Consider the following 21,305-nt stretch of genomic DNA (forward strand, 5'->3'; position numbering starts at 1 on the left):
TGGTTGTCCTAGACTCGCTTTGAAGACCAGGCTGGCCTCGAATTCACAGGGATCCACATCTGCCTCTGAGCACTGGAATTACAGGAATGTGCCACAGGGTCTGGCTTGAATATAGCTTTTTCAATTGGATAACTTTTCCATATTCTCCATTGAAATGGAGAACTCCTGCTCTCTTTTAATATTTGGAATAGTAAACCCTGAGGCTGTGAGTTCCCTGGGAACTTTGCTTAAGTGTCAAAGATAGGCCTTTGTGGATTTCAGCCTCAGATTCTGTGGCCGAAAGGATTAGCAGTAGCATTACATTTGTATTTGTGTTGTCAGTTTATTGACTTTAATTTTCAGCTCTTTGACTTTTTTGATAGAAATTGGCATCCTGGCATTGGTTGTTTTCACTCTCCATTTTTACCTTTAACTAAGTACTGAATTCCTTCTGTTCTTCCACATAATTACTTCTTAAAGTTTACTATTATACAGAAACACAGTGCAAATTAGTAATATGCAAGTGTGGTCTTACTTAGTCAAAAAGGTTCAACTATTATAGTTTATTTGTCAATAATTAAAAGGAAATAAAAGGCAGGTGGTGGCAGCACACACCTTTAATCTCTGCACTCAAGAGGCAGAGGCAAGCAGATCTCTGAGTTCGAGGCCAACCAAGTGAGTTCCAGGACAGCCAGGACTACACAGAGAAACCTTGTCTCTAAAAAAACCAAAAGAAAAAAGAGAGAGGACGTGAGCATTCCTAAGTATGGTAGAGGAGAAATTTTATTTTAGAGATGTGGGAGAGCATGGCCAGAGGTAGGCATGTCTGGGAGAATCCCGAGTGGTCATGACCCTGAGCCAAGAAGAGAGAGGAGCCACTGCAGCAGCCCGGACACCCAAAGAGAGTAGGGCAACCAGATGGTTAGATTATATAAGGAAGGGCATCTCGGGAAAGGACACCCAACCCCTAGGCTGGAGACATTTAGGTTAAGGGGCAAGGTACGCTAGCCAGGAGGGCCCTGTTACAGGTATGGACTGAGGGGTGTTGTGAGAACTTGGCATCCAGATCTGCTTTAATGTGCTAAGTCAGTACCTCAGTCCTTTGTCCCAGGTTTGAAACCTAACAATAGTAATTACTGTTTATAAATAAAAATGACTCCTGTCATGAAATAAGTTGGATTTTCTCTAAATTGAGTGATACTGGATAGGCAGTTGCGTTTACACTAACACACAATATATCCAAGAAGGTTATTCTGTTCTTCCTCAGTTTTGTTTTTTGTTTTTTGTTTTTTTTTCAAACTCCCGTAACTGGTGTCTCTGCCAGTGTGTTGTTATCAGTTAAAAACTGAGAGTCCGTTAAGAATGTTCTATATTTTTCACCTACTTGTTGACCTAGTTTTTGTCTGTTCTTTGGTATAAACAGGATAAATTATATAAATTGGGGTTCTTCAGCTTTCTAAATTCAAATTTGCTTAGTATTTTTCATTACTAATAAGGAAGTTAGAAGAGTTACTACTTTTTTTTTTTTTTTGCTGACAACATAAAGTTTTAATAAAGGTAGAAAGTATGCACCATATAAATAAAATTCATGTTAAGAAATGATTTTAAATCAACCTAGAAAAATTCCTACTTAAAGCTTAGTCTGGATGCCAAACTGATAACAGTATGAATATATATATATGACATCTCTGCTCTGTTGTGTGTGCAAGTGTGTATGGCAGATTTTCTTGTGTATATTCTATAGGATGTATCTGAAGTGAAAAGAAACAAGTAATTTTATGTTGTAATGCCACTCTGGCACCTATATATTGATATATTTGTTTTCCCTTGGTACATAAAGGGTCAACACAAATTTAGAGAGTTAAAATAGCTCTCCATTAGGAGCTTATAGTAGACTCATCTGGGTTTTTTGCATAAGATTTTACAAAGCCAAAATTAAGAGTGTTAGCTATGCTGATCGTCTTCGGGAGAGCTGGGGAAGAACAGACTTCAAGGTCCATTCCTTTTTCAGTAGACCTCAGTTCCAAAGCTGTGTTTAAGGACTGTGTTTCCTCGGTGGCCTGTCCATCTTGAAAGCAAAAGTATATGTCTGAGTCTCTGACTTGCCTGTTTTATCTCAACCAAAGAAAACTCAACATTTAAATGGCTCGTTTAATGAGTCAGGCTCACCTCAGTTTAAATCTGTATCTTTAGGATGCTGACTCGGAGTTTAGCTACTTCTGTAAGCTCCCTTCACAGTCGACCCCAGTTTTGTGTTTGGTTCAGTAACAAAAAAGGATGGAGAATCATTCTTGGGGACTGTCTTTGGAATTCCACCTCCCATATTTGTATGTAATCTGTCACATAAGTGTATATAAGTGGAAGGTTACTGGACTAGGATTTTGAGGCTTTTAGGTTCAGTTTGGCTAATTTATAAGTGATTTTGAACTGTGAAGTCCTTAAGACCAGACAGGAACTTTGTCGTCTTTATTTCCATTTCTTAGATGTTACTTATAGAGAAAGAAAAGCCCATTTGGCCAAGGTGAAGAGAAGAGCAAATTGAAACTAATCCATCAATACGCAAAGCGTCTTTTTAGGCAGTAGTCTACTGTGCAGACATGTTCACACCTTTTCCCTCCATAGGCGCCTTTTAATGGGGAAGGGGAGGCCTGACCAACTCTTGGGTTTTGTTGTTCTCTTGTGATCCAGAGTCAAAACTGTAAGAATACAGCGTTTTGATCTTTGTAGGCATTAAAACCCAAAATAGAGGTTTTGCTGGTTTTGTACTCTGGCTGGTGTTTCTATTGGCTTCATACAGAGTCTTTTGGGATATTAGAATACATAATATTTCTCTCCCTTTAAAAAAAAAAAAGCCCATGAAGCCTTTTTGAATATGTGTTGCAGCAGTACATATTCTTAGTAGCAATTTTGAGTATGTATCATCTTTGCTGAATTGGGCTAATGAGAATAGATACCCTTTGAGGAGCTGGATTTGAAATGACAGAGGAAATAAGCAGAAGGAAGCAGTTTAAAATCTGTGTGGGTCTGAGTTACGGGCGCTGTAGGCTCAAGCACAGACTCACGCTAGTTGTTTCTGTGAGTTCTCTGATGGTGTGGCCAGTGATCTGAGAGTTGTGCTAAACACCTTCCCGGTGCCGCCTTCTTGCCGTCGGTTCTGCTTCATTGACTTCCCCGGGACCTAGTGAGTGGCATGATTTACTCGAACTGGTGGTGTGTCCTTCACGTTTTGCTGAAAATGCTCAGCAGATGGGAGATGAAAGCAGCATAGACTCTGACTGTGCAATTCAAATATTTTCCTTTAGAGAAGTTGAAAATCTTTCTGATTTTTAGCTAATTGAAATTGCTGAGTGGTGTAACCCCCAACATTAATATAAATGCTGTTATAAAATATTGAAGAAATCTATTTTATTTTGCTATGAAAAAGTCACCTTTAAAGTTCCATATTGCATTCATTTAATACAGAAATTTGCTGATTTAAAGAAAAATGCCAATCCACAGATGGGCTTAGTAACTTTTCCAGCTGTGCTTCTGGAAGGAATCAGTACTCTCTGAACCGTCTTTGATTTCCTTGTTTATCAAACTCTGTGGTGTAGGTGTATAAATTAAGAAGCAAATTTTCTGCTTGAATATAAAATTTAATAATTTTTTTTTGTATACTCAGCGGCCCCTGCAGTCATTTGGACAGACAGGAAAGAGGTCTAAGGTATTGTAACTATGTGGTGTGCTGGCATGCCAAGGCCTCCCTTCATGCTCGATGAACCCTTGTTCTCATACAGCGCTACACTCACTTTAGTTTTTTCATCTTTTGTTTTGGGCAGAAAGCTTCTTTTGTTTTATTTGGGCTTTTTTTGTCTTGCCTAGTCGCTTTTGTGCATTGCTTTTAAGTATCCGTGGTGGGTTTTTTTGTTGTTGTTTTTTTTTTTTTTTATAACTATAGAAAAAAAATCGCTTTCTCACCATTTGTTGGATTTGAAATTGGAATTATTCCCATTCTTGCTATTGGTACTATAATATATCTGACTTACACATTTCATCTACTTTTTTATGCGTGGCGGAAACTAAAAAAAATTTAGACACTCTTTAAGGGGCTTTTGACTCTGCCCTGTTTTAAGAAATGTAGTGTTAATTTTAAATACTTCTCTTTAGTCAAGCTCAAAGTTAAAGCTAGTTCGGAGCCTTGCAGTATGTGAAGAATCTCCACCACCCCCTGCAGCAGAGATATCACAGGAAACCCAGGTAAAAATTAAAAAAAAAAAAAAAAAATAGAAAGCAAAAGTTATTTGAAGACATGGTGGAACTGGAGAAATTCTTTGATATGGTTTAATGAAAGTTGAGTGTATATGTATTCTTTTATTTCTAGTAAATGAAACTATTTGATAATACTTGTTAACAGAAATCCAATTGAATTAGGGAAACTTTCATTCTGAGGCTTACAATAGAGATTCTTCTTTTGGAAAAACTTGAAGTCATATGATTACCTATGAATGTAACTTTAAGAAAGATATAAATGATTTTTTAAAAGTATTCAGTATTAAGGTACTTTCAGTGATTATAATTATGATACAATTCCCCTTTTAATTTGGGGCTTTAGAAATTTGTTGTGTTTTTACTGCTTTTCTGGGAACTACTCAACTTCTGATTAGCAATTTAGTTATCCCGAATGCATAATAAAGCCAGTGTCATTTTGCATGAGGTTTTAGTAGCTGTCTAATACTTCTAACTCTGTCTGTTCTTATAAAACATAACATAGTGAGATTCAAGCAAGCCACTGAGTTTGAATACTATTCTCTTTTTAATGCTTTGATTTCACTTTCTGTTAATCTTCACTGCAGATGGTCTTTGTCTAGTGCTGTTTGAGCAGTGTTTTCAGCTCTGCTGATGATCATCAGTATGATAGCCGTTAATGAGTGGCTTCTGCTTCATAAGAAGGGTTTAGGCAACTTAAATTTTACTTTCTAAAGAAGTGAGACAAGTAGTGCTTATTTAAGAAACCACGGCAAATAAAAAAATGATGACATGTTGTATATCTATTTTGAGATTGCAAATGTCAGAGGAGTGATGGGATACACCTTTAATCCTAGCACTGTGGAGGCATAGACAGAGTCAGGTGAATCTCTGAGTAGGCCGTCCTGGTCTACCCAGCAAGTTTCAAGCCATCCAGAACTAAACAGTGAACCTTGCTCAAAAAAACAAACACATTTTGAAGCACATGTCAGTTGTACATTTATTATTCAAGAAACCTTTTCTCTTTTTCTATGACTTAAGTGATGCCTTTGAAGAGACACTATTAGTTGTCAAGTGCTTACAGTGTGTCCTACTTTTACAAATCACCGTATTTTGTTTTTGAGATGCAAGAAAGGGGAAACTTTAAAACAGATGGTAGGTAATAACAAATAATCCTTAAAAATCTTTTTTTGATAGTTCAAGTGTTCAAAATTTGTTTGTGATTTCCCCTCCCATTGTTTGTATTTAATTAAATGTATTTGGCAGTACTGTTTTTCTAGCAAAGTCAGAAATACTCTCAAAATGTATAATGAATATTGTTGCCTCTAAAATACATTTTAAGCATAAACCTCTGGGTACTTTGTTTTACGGAATGTGAATACTTCATGATTAAGGATTCCGTATCTAGCTGTAGTAAGGCCAGTGAGTTATGGCAGATTCTGAAAGTGAAAAAACAATAAAATTGTTCTTTGAAATCACAATTTTAGAAAGTTCTCTTATGGGCTCAGAACTTAAGCGCACTGGCTTATTTTCCAAGGAAGGGGTCCAGATTCGATTCCCAGCACCCGCATGCTCATAACCGAGTGTTACTCCAGTTTCCTGGATCCAACATCTCTCCTGGTCCCCACTGCAGCAGGCATGCGGTGCACTGCAGAGATGCTGCACATGCCGAGAAAGCAGTCATACACATAGAAATAAATGAAGAGAAAAAATAGGGAGTTTGTTTGCTTGCTTGCTTGCTTGCTTTTGTTTTTTTCAAGACAGGATTTCTCTGTATGCCGGGCCGTCTTGGAATTCCCTCTATAGACCAGGCTGGCCTCAAACTCAGAGATCCTGCTGTCTCTACCTCCCAGTGCTGGGATTAAAGGCGTGTGCCACCACTGCCCAGCCTGGAAATTTCTTTTACAAGTCAGAATCAAGAATGTGGTTGCTCATGAAGTTCATTTCTTCATTCTGCTGACAAATACTGTATTATCTTAGGCTCATGACATTTATAAGCCATTGAGGTTGAGGAAATGGCAAAAGGTGCCTATTCAAGAATGTACTAATACAGAGAAGTATGTATCTTCTGAGAAAAGCTGTCATGATCCTTCTTTTAATTTTCAGTTTATTTTACTTTCTGTGAAAAATGTTAGCACTGGGAGAATAAATATATAAATATTTAATATGTAAATATTTACTAGGATATATGTCAACTGTTAACATATATATTGATCATAGATTGTGTATGTATGGTTTAAAAAGAGGTATACACCTGTTTTAAGATGTCATGTCAGAATCATTTATCCCATGTATTGTGTTTTCGGTTTCTCTTAAGTGGAATCATTTTTTGTTTGGATAGTAGTAAACTTTTATTGCCTCTCTAAATAAAAAGGTGTTTGTGTTTTTGTGTTTTTTTTTAAGAGGAAACCTTTTTCATGCCCTAAGTTGACTAAAATGTACCTGAAAGGAAACTAGAAATTAATGTTTGCTGTCTGTTCTAGTCAATGTGTTAATTTTTGGTGAATTAATATGGTGTAAAACTCATTATAAAAAAGGTTGAGAGGCAGTTATCAGAGAGAGGGCTCTCATATGTGATGAACGTTTGTAATGGGGAAATGACCTTACCTACAGATGTTATAAATGTCACAGTGAAGAATAAGGGAATTGAAGCTTCCTGTGTAGATGTTCCGGTTATTTATAGGTAGAACCTTTAGCATTCAACTTAGCATTGCAACCTTTAGCATTCCGAATGAATTTTCTGTATTCAAGTACTAAAAACAGGGTCAGATAATGACAAGACACCAACCACCAGCCTTCTCTACTAGGGTTTTAAAATATAGTTCATCTTGATTAAATAATTCAATATCTATAAATTAATATCCATGACTCAGAGGAAAGAGTTTAGCAGTGAAATCTGCCAGTCATTGAAAGTACCTTTTAGTCAAGGCACATGCATTTCATTGGGCTTTCCACTTGAGTCGGAAGAAGCTGCAAGGAAGGAAAACTCCTTTTTCAAGTATCTGAAAACTGGGATATAGAAGAAACAGAAAAAAGCTTAGTAAATAAATTAAAGTGATAAATGTGACATACTGGTTGGTGAGTACTGCCACTGTGTTTGGTTTTCAAAACAGAAGGCAGAGAACAGGTGTCCATCATCCTAGGAGAGATAGCCAGAGGTCATTTTTGAGCATGATTCTGCCACTGAGCAATATCCCCAGCCCCTCAAGTTAAACTCAGATGGAATGGAAGAAAAAAGAAAACAGTAGCTAATTATCTTACTGTTGTATATATAACCTAAATTTTGCTAAGGGTTGTTTTGAATATAAGTTTTTATGTGTGGTGGAGAGAAATTTAAGATAAATTCTACTGGCAATGTTTGAGGATGCTGACGTTTGTATCCTCTGTGTTATTGACCACTTCTGTTGTTACGGTCCAGAAAAGTTAAGTAATGAACAAAAGTATAATTTAGGTATTTATACAGAAGTACAAAATAGGTCATACTTTTATCTTTTGTTGAAATGGCCTGAGGTTTATTGTGTATTTCTTGTAATTTTGCCTGAATAAACAGCTCAGTATGATCTTTGTCTTTTGGAGGATATAAGTAATTTTCTAGTAATCTCTGCTGGTTCTAAAATTGCTTTAATGACATTTTCAACATAAGATTATTCTCCATTTTGGTCTTTAATAGAATGGCTACTTTATAGCTTTTTTTTTTTAAATTTATTTTACATATGAGTGCTCTCTTTTGCATATACATCTGCATGACAGAAGAGGGCACCGAATCTCATTATAGATGGTTGTGAGCCACCGTGTGGTTGCTGGGAATTGAACTCAGGACCTCCGGAAGAGCAGACAGTGCTCTTAACCTCTGAGCCATCTCTCCAGCCCATACTTTATAGCTTTTATATATCAGGAAGAAACAGTATTATTTGTTATCTTTCTAAAGCAGCCGTGTGGTAATTGAAGGATGCAGAATGATTCATAAATCTCAAGTGATGCCATGATTTTGAAAACTTTTATGCTTTTATTTTTGTATTTGCAAGAGAAAGAAGGGAGTATGCTAAATTGGGCAAGCGATGTAGCTCGGTTGATGAGTGTTTTAGCATGCACAAAACCCTGGGCTCCATCCCTAGTACCATGTGAATCAGATGCAGTATTGCACACTTGTAATCCCAGCACTTGGGAGAGGGAGGCAAGAAGATGTTGCAAGTTCAGAGCTAGCCTAAGTAGGATTCATAGACTCTTATCTCAGAAAGAAACTGAATTGTGTTATTTTCCTGATGTTAACATATTTCTGTTGTCATGCCTGATAATTGTGGTGAGTATTTCCACCAGAACAATAGGTCAAGAAGAACTGAGTTCTGACGTCTAGAGTGTTTTGTAAATAAATGCACTATAACTATTACAGGAAACATTTATTTTCTCCAAAACCATTTTAAAGACATGCTTTAATTGATACGCTCAGATGAACAGATTAGGTGTAGTTTTGGTTTTGGGTTTGAGAAACCACCCCCTATGTTCCTGGCTTAATTGGAACTTACTATGTAGACCAGACGGGTCTCAAATTCAGAGTTCCACTTGCCTCTGCTTCCTGAGTGCTGGGATTAAAAGCGTGTGCCACTATGCCCAGCTGACCATACTGTTTTAACCATTATTTTCAAGACATTTTAAGTTTTTTTGTTTGTTTTGGGATGGGTTTTCACTATGTAGACCAGGCTAGCCTTGAACTCACAGCACTCCTAGATTCCCCTGCCTCTGCTTGTGAGTAGTGGTATTAAAGGCACACCACCACACCTAGCTTAAATTGCTTTCTTATTTAGAATGTTTAATTGGATTAAATGAAAATCTCTTCTCAATTTTGTCCTTCATACAGTTTGAGTTACTTCCTTAGGAAATGTCAGTACTTAATATTGAATTGGTTTATATTTTCATTGAATAACTAATTTTTCCTTCCAACAGGAAAAATTTCAAATCCAGTTAACACAATCATTTGAAAAAGAGGAAAAGCTCTCAAAAGATGAAACAGATAAAGAAAAAGCCAGTGATAAGTTGCCCAGAAAAATGTTATCAAGAGGTTAGTAATTTATTTTTATTTTTTAGATAAAAACTTAGTTTCATTATCAATAATTCTTTACCCCTTGAATAACATGTCACATCTATATTAAAAATGGTACAACAAACTGGACGGATGATGTAATATTTATTCATGTAGTATATCATGGTTATATATAACAGTAAGATTCTCTAACCAAAAATTGTAACAAAATCTGAGTTACCAAGCAAGATGATCATCAGAAGCTGTTATTGGTCTTGCTCATGATCAAATGTCAGAATCATAGTTTATGTTTTATTGGTGCCACTAAATATATCACTACTCACTAATTTCTTATCAATAAGAAGAACTGGTGCCATATTAAAAATATTGCTGGAAGCCCTAGAATATTCATCTTCATAAAAAGTTTTAAGGGTATTTATTATTGAACATTACAGTTCAACAAAAATGCTCTACTTATAAACTCTGTTGGGTTGACCAGTATTATAAGGATATTACATTTAATGGGAATAAATAGATGGTATTTGAGAAGTATTTTAAAAGCAAACTGTGTGAATTTAAGCCTTTTAAATTTGCTACAGAAATAATTATTAAAATCATTCAGTTTTTCACCAAACATGTTTGAACATGGGAATGTGATGAATACATTAGGATCATTAAATAAATCAGTATGAATTTAGCCTGACATTAAATTTAAGAATGTGTATATACATGCAGTTATACTAGCACATGTCATGAAAAATATATACAAGTTGAAAAATTGTGGTCATCTGCCTTCATTCTAAATTCCCTTTTCCTACTTTATGATTATTTTTTATTCATGGGGCATCTCATTTTCCTTAAGATAGACATAATGTACAAAAGGGAAAACAATTTGTGCTCAAACAACTTTATACTGGGTTTTTGTGTTGTTGTTTTTTAGATTCCAGTCAAGAATACACTGATTCAACTGGCATAGATCTACATGAATTTTTAGTAAATACATTAAAAAACAATCCCAGGTAAAAATTAAATTTATAAGGTTTACATTGTTTCTAGAGTACCATAATCTTGTATGCTATGTATGTTTTCATTATTTAGTTCGAGTATTAGGATAAGATTGTAGCTATATGGAATATACCGGAAACATTTTAGCTTCTCAGGACTAAGATACTGGTTTACTAAATGCAGATTTATAAATATCTTTGCATTACGCATGTTAGGATGTGAAAATTATTGCTGTTTTTTTAGGCATTTACAGAAATAGAAAGCCACCAATATATTTATACTCTGAATTGGGATTAAGAGATAGATTTAATCATGAATATCTTTCCATTACGTAGTCCATCCGAGTAAACCATGTCTGTACTCAATTGTTATGAGTAAATCCTGCTCTTTCTTGTTTGTTTATTAAGTTCCAACCAAAAGCTTTTTAGTGCTTATTTGATTCAGTACTTGAATTGTAAAGTCCATTTTGCCCAGAACAGGGGGTGTTTAGTTGTAAACCTCCTGGGACGAACCTTTGGGGCCCACAAAAAGGCTACCTACAGTACACCTCAGCTACACTTCGATGAGGTAAAATGTACCTCAGTTGAGAACCTCTCCTCCGTCAGCTTCCCAGTGTGGGAGTTCTGTGAGAGCAGAGTAAAGACGAGACTGTGTCTTGACAGGAGCACCTGGGAGGTGATGTGAGTAGTGTCTTTAGTTTTCTGGGGCTTTTACTTGGTCTTGCTCCAGCACGGTTGTTGGCTATTGCTCTCATTCATGATTTGCTATGTCTGCTATTCACTTGACTTTCAGTGTTCTACTTAGCCTTCAAGGAACGCCACCAAAATTTAAAATGGTCTCTTTTGCTATGAATTTGATAAAAAAAAAAACAAGGAGAGGATACATGGGAAGGTTTGCATAGAGGAAAGTGATATAATTATATTACAATCTCAAAAAATAAAAAATTTTCAAGAGTGGTCTCATTGAAGTAATGGAAAATGAAGGCCCATAAGTATGAAGTGAACAAGAAGACAAGCTGCTGCATGAGGTTGTTCAACTGCTGTAAAAGCCAGAGGTCAGGGCTAGGGAATGGCTCAGCTGTTAAGAGCACTTGCTCCTCTTCCAGAGGACCCAAGTTCAGTTCCCAACACCCACACCACGCAACTCACAGCTGCTGGTAACTCCAGCTTCAGGGCATCTGGCATCCTCTCATGTCCTCCACGGGCGCACACACACACACACACACACACACACACACAGTATATATTCAGGCAATCATACACACCTACAAAATAAAAGTGAATCTGTGTATGTGTCTGTGTACACAAGAGAGCAAGTGGGGCATTGTTACTGGCACTTGTTTATTTTTAGGTTTTTTCAGGACAGGGTTTCTCTGTGTAGCTCTGGCTGTCCTGTAGACCAGGATGTTGTGGGACACAGATACCTGTGTGTCCATGAACATATTTTGGCTAGTTAGAGAGATTTGTCATAAAATACCATAAAGAAAGAAAGTGACTAGAAACCCCAACAAATACCTGGGGCTGGGACCTAAGAGATTTATGAATGACAGCATCTGTGAATGTGTAAGCCTAAGATGTATAAAAGTTAGTAAAATCTTTGATTCAAGGCTAGCTTCTTTGGGCATTAGCCACAGCCAGCCACAAGTTTTGTTTTGTTTTTTCTTCAGTAAAGAACTTTTTATTAGTCTCGAGGTGTGCAGATTTCTCACAGGGAAGCCATATTATTTCTGAGACACTTTGGCTGACATCTAGGTCAAGAATCCTCAGGATTCTTCTGCCATTTTTGAGATCAAGTCCTACCCTTCATGGCCTCCTTTTAAACTTAGCAGTTTTAGATAATTTTGCCATTGTCATTTGTTTAAATACCTCTGGACAAACTTAGCCCCAATAAGCTTTTTCTCCACAGACTTCCAAATCCATAACGCATGAATGTTAGTCAATTATCCTGTCACTGAGTTGTACTTCCAACCTTCTTCTTCGTTATAATGAGATCTTTTTAAGGCTTACCAGCTAGACCTGAACTTGTGGTCTATGTGTCTTAGTCTTAAGGGTAGCTGAGACTGTAGCAGACTGTACTGATAACATTCATGAGTCAGCCAAATGACAGAATTATGCTTTTTTCAAGAAGAGAACTGGGCCTTTAAGACAGCCAGGACTTAACATTAGTTTTATCCTTGTGCGGCTTTTCCTATTAGAGCAGTGGTGTTCAACCCTCCTAATGCTGAGACCCTTTAATACAGTTCCTCATGTTGTGCTGACCCCAGTCATAAGATTGTTTCGTTGTTACTTCATAACTGTAATTTTGTTAAGTGTTATAAATCATCCTGTAAATATGTGATATGTAGGGTATCTGACATGTGACCCCTGTGAAAGGGGTCACGCACGACCCACAGGGAAAGAGCTGCTGAGTTAGAGGTATGTTCTTTGAGGATGGGCCTCATGGCTGGTCAGTCCCAGGCAATCCTAGCATAGTAAATTCTGCTTATCTAACAGACTTGGTTATCAGACTACTTCTCTTTGGGGTGTTTGGAGGGCTAGCACTCCCTTAGTTAGCTAAATTTTACTTTGTGTGATTTAATGCCTCCTAAGCAAATGTATTGATAAATCCTTTATTACATTAATTCTATTATTTTGAGTTTCTTCTACATAAAAAAACAAAACAAAACAATTTCATAGATGATAGATAAGTAGAAGTACCCTATTGTATTAGAAGGGAAATTAGAAAGCTTCTGGCTACTTTTAACACATTCTTCCTCTATAGTTGGATGGTGGAAGCCAGAACTGAGAGGACTTGGGAATAAATGGAAAGATAGGAAGTACATAGCTAGTCTGAGTAAGATCCAAATGGGTAAAATTTTCCTCTTAACAGTTATCAAAAACAAACCAAACAAAATGCAGCAATGGACATTTTCTTTCTTTCTTTTTTTTAATATTAATCACAGGTTATTTACTTTGTACCTAGCTGTAGCCCCCTCCCTTATTCCCTCCCAATCCCACCCTCCCTCCCTCAGCTCCTCCCTGTCCCTTTCCAAGTCCACTGCTAGGGGAGGTCCTCCTCCCCTTGCAATGGACATTTTCTATTGTTTGATTCTATTTTCCTTTACAAATAGAACAGCTTTTAAATTTATCTGTATGTTCTTTTTAATATGTGGTTTAATCCTTTTAGTATATTCACAGGTATTTGCAGCTATTAAAGAAAGTTTTTAGAGCTTTTTCTTCACTTTAAGAAAAAGCGCCCACTAGCTATCACTGTGCCAATAAAAGGAAGGAAGGAAGGAAGGAAGGAAGGAAGGAAGGAAGGAAGGAAGGAAGGAAGGAAGGAAGGAAGGAAGGAAGGAAGGAGAGATTACCTCAGAGTTTCTAATGTGCTTTCTGTTCCTGTCTTTTTTCCTCTTCTGGATTTTCATTTGAATCAACTTACCAAATACATGGTCTTTAATATAGGTTCCAGTGCTCACCCATATTGCAGGCTTTTCAGTGTTTTATGTTTTCTGTGTATGCAGTTTTATTTAAGCTAGTGTATGGGTATATAATTCACTTAATGCCTGATGCATATGTTATTACTAATGTCATTGTAGGTTCAGGGATTTAATTTTTGCTAAATGGCTGAACTCTTAGTGAAGCAGACGACTAATACTTAATACACAATTAATTGCAACAGATTTTCTCCAATGGTTTCAGGATTAAGCATGTCCTAGAAAATTCTGCTTGATGCTGAATATAGTTTTTTAATTATTACATACATTTATTTATTTTTGTGTGTGTGTATGTGCTTGTGTGTATGCATCACATTGTGGCTATGTGTAGGTCATAGGACAGTTTGCCTGAGTTGGATCTCTTCTTCCATCACAGGGGTCCTATAGATCCAATCAGGTTATTACACTTGGCAGCAAGCTTGAGAACCTGTTGAGCTATTTCACTAGCACTATATATTTATTTATTTTTATTGTTTTTGGAAGTTTTGGGGATTGAACTGTGGGCCTCATACATGCTAAGCTGAGCCTTCAAAATTTTTTTCTTTAGATCATTAAACCATTTTTATTTTAATTCTCAGACTATTGAACTTAATTTAAACTGGTAAATAATGAATTATCTAGAATTTCTGTTTGCAGAAAATATTTTCATTGGCCTCATTAGCGAGTTATTATACACTTGAAACAAGAAACCTGAAAATGTGTTCGGCAGTTCCATTTACTGATATAATTTTACTTGTTGGTTTTATAACCATGTTTGAGTTTAATAAGTGGAAAAATGTTACAAGTAGCTATCTGTGTAACTAATGAAGGGAACAAGACCATGGATTAACCTCGGTAATGGATTTTGTTTTGTTTTATTTTAAGTAATTCAGGTTTGCTCATACTTAGTTCTGTGTTTTTGTAAAGTACTCCTAAAAATTACTTGTTTAGAGTAATGTTCTATCTCCCTGTTTCTCACACGTTACAGAAATTGGATCACAGGCATAAAGCATTGAGTGGGAGGTGGCCTTTGGGAGGATTTTTGTTTTCTGCTTGTTGAATTTTCCATACAATTCCCAAAGTTATTTCTATTCCAGTGACTAGAACCCACAGACTGTGCTTCTTTGTTTAACTTTAGATAGTTTTATGTCCTTTTGATTGAAATCCTTGTTTTTATGGGTTTAGTGATGGCATATATTAATTACTTTTAGCTTATGTTCAATACTGAAATTCTTATAACCTTGATTATAGATTTGAAATTTTAGGGTCTTGTACTACTACAGTGAATAAAAAGCAGAACGTATAAAATTAAGATTGTAAGAAAGTTATTGCTCCTCATTTTCCTAGTACATTCTGCTAACAATGTGGAAAGTTAGTTTAAAGTAATTGATGGAGATAATAATGATACAAAAATCAGTTACAATCCAGAGGTTGCCATGTTGGGTAAGAAAACCCTGAGTTTCTATCAGTGTCTTATAGAATTACTAGATTTCATTTTTTTTTTTTAACATTGAGACAGTAGGGTAAGAAAAGCCTGAGTTTCTATCAGTAGCTTATAGAATTACTAGATTTCATTTTTTTTCCCCATTGAGACAGTAGGGTTTTATTTTTGTTTTTGTTTTGTTCTCTAATTGTAGCACATTCAACCGAAATAACATTTGAACTATCTTCTATGAGCTATTTATTTCATATACAGAAAACCAGTTTAAGTTCTATTAAATAAAACAGCAGTTTAACAGCAGTTTTGCTGTTTTATTTTTTTATCATTTTTTTAGTAAGACATTTTGTAAAAAATGCGAAATTCCTGAAAATTATATCGTCTCAACATAATTTGACCCAAAAAGTTCAGATGAAAAGGGGGATCTAAGGCCTGGATTGTGACTCAGCAGAACAAACCTTTTGTAACTCCAGCTTCATGGGATTTGATGACTCCTCTACAGGCATCAGGCACACACACACAAATCTGCAAGCAGAACACTCAAAATAAAATTAAAAAAATAAGTCTAAGAAGATTTTTTTTTTAAGAAAAATATCTAATAGCTAACCAAATGAGACTGTTTCATGGGGAAAATTCCTATGAAAGAAAAACTTTTTTAGCCATTCCTCCAAATTTAATGGAAGATTATGTAAAGACTTTATATGAAATAGTTTTATTTATTTCATGCAAAACATAATTTCCTTAGAACCTGTCTGTTATAGATAATCTATATATAAATGATAACTAGGATGCATATTTTTAAAATATGAAAACGTCTTAAGAGTATCAGGGGATGCTCTGGGCAAATCAGCTTAAGTAACAAGGTAGTCCAAGAGGTACTGATGGAACAAGATATACCAGGCCTGGTCCAGAAGAAGAATTTTGTGAGTTCATTGGGACATAAAACCCAGTTCATTCTCAAACTGCAGGCATATTACAGAATTTGAATTCTAAGAGCATTGGGAAGCTTCTGACAGCTAAACCAAAGGAATGCTGTGATTAGATAAGGTTTTTTTTAGGGGGGCATTGTTGTTTTGGTGTGGTTTTTGGTTTTTCGAGACAGGGTTTCTCTGTGTAGCCTTGGCTATCCTAGACTCACTTTGTAGACCAGGCTGGCCTCTGACTCACAGAGATCCACCTGTCTTTGGGGTCACAGGCGTGCAGCCCTGTGCCTGACTCACATAAGTATTCTTTCAAGACTATATTATGCATGCTCCACATGGAGTATGTTAGAGCAGCACAAGGGTAATGTTGAGATCCTAATTCCTGAGACCTGTGAGTGTGGCAGTGGAGCCAAAGGTGAGAGATAAAACTTGCAGCAGTAATTAGCTTGATAAGAGAAGGACACGGGCCGGTGCAGGGTGCAGTGCTGTGCGCCTGTCGTCTAAGAGTTCAGGGGACTCAAACTTGAAGGCTGGTGGATGACATAGCAAAACAAAACAACAACAAAAACATGGCCCGCTGGTACAGGTCTGCAAAACCAGCTATTCCGGGGTGGCTAAGGCAGGAGAATCAACAATCAAGGACTTCCTGGATCACAGCTTGAGTTAAAGGCCAGCCTGGACAAATCAATAAAATCTTGTGTTTAAAAAGAAGGGAAAGAGACAGATAGAGCTCAGTATAAAAAAAATGGAACTGAAAAGATGGCTCAGTAGGTGAAGTATTTGTCAACCAAACACGATCACCTACATTTGGATCCCAGCACTAAGGTGAAAAAAGCTCAGCTTAGGGGCTGGAGAGGTGTCAGCAAGATTAAGAGCACTTGGTACTTCTTCAAAGGACAAGAATTTGGTTCCCAGGACTCACATTGGGCAACTTAAAATCACCAGCCCCAGGGAATCCAATACCATTTTTGCCTTCCAAGGGTGTCCAAACATTTGTGTTCATACAAACACACACACACACACACACATATATACAAATAAAATCTTTTTTTTTTTTTTTTTTTTTTTTACAGAAAGCTGGGAATAGTAGTGCATACCTATAATCCTAGGGTTGGGAGGTTGAGACTAGATAATCTTAGGGGCTCAGTAGCCAGCCAGCCTAACCAATCTGAGCTTCAGCTTCAGTGACAACCCTGTCTCAAAAATAAAATAAAAGCATAAAGTCATCAAGAAAGACAACTTGAACCTCTACTTGTATATAAACACCCACAAGAACAAGTATACATACTATTTCTTTTTCCCCATCACACACAAACACATAGGATGTAGTCAACCTAAAATTCTCATTCTGCCCTATCACAGTAAGTAAAACGTTGTCCCAATAGTTGAGATGAGGACTAGCAAAAAAATAACTAGGAGAGAGGGCTAACTGAATAGTACCTGAATTTGCATGAAAATGTACTGTTATTTATTTTTGGATTTGAGTTTGAAGTTACTTTGTAGGCCTAGTTTTCTCTTTTTGTGTATATAATGAATATAAACAGTTAACTTTGTTGAATAAATGAATAGACTAAAAGTTATTCAGTTTTATGGTCTTGTTTTGCAAGAAGGTGACCCTAGAAGAGCCTACCCTCTCTTATGTTAAGTTTTAGAGAATTCCTTAAGCCTTGCTTGCTTGAATTTAATACCTTTACAAGACAATCTGTAAAGCTATTTCTAGCTTTAAGATTCTGGGAGGGTTTTGGTTTTTTGGTTTTTTGTTTTTGGTTTCCCATGTGAACACGAAATCTGCAGTGAGTAGAAGAAAATTCTAGAGCCATTTTCTCAGTGTATAAGAACCAAGAAGAATTATTCCACTGACTTGTTACAGTGTATGTGCCCAGAATAGGACTGGGATCCAAAGGAGTACATGCAGATACTCACTTGAGTACTGATTCATTTTTGATGGTAAATATCTTTGCTTCATTTTGATTTTATGAGAAATTTTCTCAAAATCTTAAAAGTACATAGTAGCAACTTACAAAACAAGGAGTAAGCACGTTTGGTTCCCGTAGCAGTATTCATTGTCGCTATTAACAGCATCTTGTGTTCTTCAGAGCACTGTTTCTATGGAGTTCAAGGTAACACAATTGGGCTTTTAGGATGTACAGTGGCCTGTCCACATTAGTGTATATGGACAACTCTACTATAAAAAGTTACACTGGAAAAAAAAAATCCTCTTCCATTCTCTTACAACTTTTCTTATTTTATGGAGCTTATAAATACTCTAGCATCAAGCTTGTGATATCTCTGAATGTGTTGTTGTGGGGAGATTAGCTATGTAAATTCATAATCTACTGACATTTATGATTATACTTCAGTGCTAAGTTTTACATGTAAGAGTCTTCATACTTTCTTTCAGGGACAGAATGATGCTGCTGAAATTGGAACAAGAAATTTTAGATTTCATTGGTAATAATGAGTAAGTTCTGACATTTAACAAGAAAAGAAACTGTCGTTTTAATTGTCCTTGACTCACTAAATTGGCTGTTCTTTTCCTTTCAGGTCCCCACGTAAGAAGTTTCCCCCAATGACATCTTACCACAGGATGCTGTTACACAGAGTGGCTGCCTACTTTGGACTAGACCACAATGTTGATCAGAGTGGGAAGTCTGTCATCGTGAACAAAACTAGCAGCACAAGAATGTAAGTGTTCAGCTTTACATCATCTGTTGACTAATACTTGCTTCCTACAGCACCTTCTATCTGCAGTAAATTCTCTGATAACTTCATGTGAGAGAGCCAAAGAGTACATTCATCTCACTAGGAGCAAAGTGCACACCTGGATTCAGATGAGGTAAACTCACTGAGGAACAGCAGCAACAACCTTTCAGGGCATACTGTCAGCCATGTTTGACAACTACTCCCTAAATGATTTTTTTTTTATTTTTATTTTTTTTATTTTTTAGGTATTGGCCACCTTCAGGCAGTTTGTTTAAATAATTTAAAGAAACAAAATATTGAGCAGGTTTTGACACCCTCACATTTAGTCCACCATTTTATTATCATTTCCAAAGTCCTGTTTTGTTTTGTTTCTTTGTTTTGTTTTGTTTTTTTTTCTTTTCCTTTTTCTTTTTCATTTTCTACCTCAAATCTGAAGAAACTGTAACTCCTAGATAGTGTAGTGTCTTCCAGACTTCTGTGTTCCTTTCTTGAGTCATATCTGATTTATTGAGGAAAAACATTTTAAGGGTTAGAAGGAGCCCTTTGTCTTAAAGTAATTGCCTTTAAAAACTGTGGTACAACACTTGCCTAGCAGTGCTCAAGGACCTTGAATTCTAAAAACGTCCGCTAGCCTCATGTTCTCCGGAGTGCTGGGATTATGGACCCGTGCCACCACGCATGTGCAAGAGTAGTCTCTGTGTCCTTTTGTTTAGAGTAGAGAGGGGCCCAAGATAGTAAGCAGCCATCAGTCTCAGTGCCACATAATGTTCTTCACTTCTTTGTTTATCTCCCTCTCCTCAGCTCGGATATTTCCCAGAGTCTTGTCCATGACTCATTCACTTTACATGGTTAAATTTAATTTGTCTAGTCCCTTCACTTACCATGGCCTTTGGCTGTATAGCTGCCCTATTGCTTGCTGAAGCAAAAGTGGGGCTCCCCCATTTCAGACAGTCTTTGGCAACTAAATAGGTGTGTTTTTTATTTTAATGGCTATTCCTGCAACGAAAATTCTTACACATAATTGTCTTGAACAGAAAATCCTCATAAATTTCTGGGACTTATTAGAAAATGTAAATCTGATTTAATTTCATCATGTCTATCCATTAGTATTATATAAACATCTTTTACCTATTAATCCTTTCCCAGTTGATTCTATAATGACTAAAGTAGGATAGTATCCAGTAGGATGTAGGTGAAACCTAAAGTGGCTAGAACTGTATACTGTTTAACCGGTACCTTTCAACAAACTCAGAGCTGCTGGATGCCCAAACACATGAACATTAGCAGGCATTTTGACTAACATTTTGACTGACAACTCTCTAAGGTTTTCAATACAGTGTAACCTCAGTTATTTGAATTTTATGATGTCGGAAAAGCTTTAGGGTTGTTTGTAAAGGTAATCAAAATTTAGTTAAGCAAAGATATTTACAAATTATGGGTTAATGTAATTATAATTAATTGTTTCAGATCATTGAAGTTACACTGTATTCTTGCTTTATATCTTCTGGGATATGAAGAAGGTTGTAAATCAGAAAACCTTAGAGATCTGCTCCACGTTGAATAAAAACAAACTTACCTTTTCCTCATAGGGAGATTACCCGCTCCAGCCTTGAACCAGTGGTGTTGTGGATGTCAGCAACCGCGTGTCCACTGGGGTGTCTCAATGGAGCGGGAAGTTGCCGATTGCAGGGCAGTAAATTCAGGCATCTTTAAAAGAAAGAGGTAAGACAGTCTTAAGGTTAGCTGAAATGCCTGCCAATATTATTTGTGTGGGAATCCAGCTGTTCTTAGAAAAGTTGCCAGGGCCTTGGTTAAACCATAGACGTTCATTTCAGTATAAGAATGTCTCACTCAAAGATGCCTCACATAAGAAAATGTGACATTGCACAGCTACAGTTATAGGTAATAAAAGTAAATGAAACAATCCTGTGACAAATGGGATATTATCAGTACTAAATATATAACCTTTCAACCTTTCAAACTCACAAAGAAAGCAGGCTTCTCATCATTTTGGTCATGAACTGTTGTGCTGTTACCTTCTTACTTTGATATGGATCTTTTTTCTTTCTTTCTTTCTTTCTTTCTTTCTTTCTTTTTTTTTTATTATCTGCTATGTTTCATCATTTTACAGTACAGATTTCTTCATCTTGCTTAGATAATTCTCATCTTTAAATCTCCTTTTATATAATTTACAGAAGTCAGCTACAATTATTTATTAAAAATTTGGTGGATTGAGATGACTGTGGTGGCACATGCCTTTTTAATCCTAGGATTTACTGGGTGGAAGCAGGGGGAATCTCTGTTTGAAGCCAGCCTGGTCTACATAGCAAGTTTCAGACCAGCCAATATTTCACAGTGAAACCCTATTGCAAAAAAAGAAAAAATTACTTGCTAGATTGAAACAAGTATTTATCCATGTTGTTTGGATTCTATTTATAGTGAAATGTTTGGTCCTAGTTTGCTGAAATGTCATTGCTCAGGTTTATGATTAAAATTTGTTGATTGCCAGGCATGGTTATCAGCACATCTTTAATCCCAGCACTTAGGAAGCAGAGGCAGGCA

General features: G+C 36.4%; 1 protein-coding gene across 9 annotated transcripts in view; it reads left to right on the forward strand.

The window, feature by feature from the left end:
• R3hdm1 (R3H domain containing 1) overlaps positions 1–21,305 on the forward strand; it is a 131,361-nt gene that overhangs the window by 51,738 nt on the left and 58,318 nt on the right. For 6 of the 9 annotated variants that reach the window (XM_060371887.1, XM_060371893.1, XM_060371888.1 and 3 more), the window contains exons 4-9: positions 3,641–3,682; positions 4,126–4,215; positions 9,145–9,259; positions 10,161–10,239; positions 18,442–18,501; positions 18,585–18,725. In XM_060371887.1, coding sequence (XP_060227870.1) covers positions 3,641–3,682; positions 4,126–4,215; positions 9,145–9,259; positions 10,161–10,239; positions 18,442–18,501; positions 18,585–18,725 — 527 coding nt within the window. Of the gene's footprint in view, positions 1–3,640; positions 3,683–4,125; positions 4,216–9,144; positions 9,260–10,160; positions 10,240–18,441; positions 18,502–18,584; positions 18,726–20,332; positions 20,466–21,305 lie in introns of those variants that run through there. The other 3 variants (XM_060371892.1, XM_060371894.1, XM_021648624.2) reach the window with 2 other exon arrangements.

Source organism: Meriones unguiculatus, chromosome 18 (genome assembly GCF_030254825.1).
Source record: "Meriones unguiculatus strain TT.TT164.6M chromosome 18, Bangor_MerUng_6.1, whole genome shotgun sequence".
In the NCBI taxonomy this organism is placed as follows: domain Eukaryota; kingdom Metazoa; phylum Chordata; class Mammalia; order Rodentia; family Muridae; genus Meriones; species Meriones unguiculatus.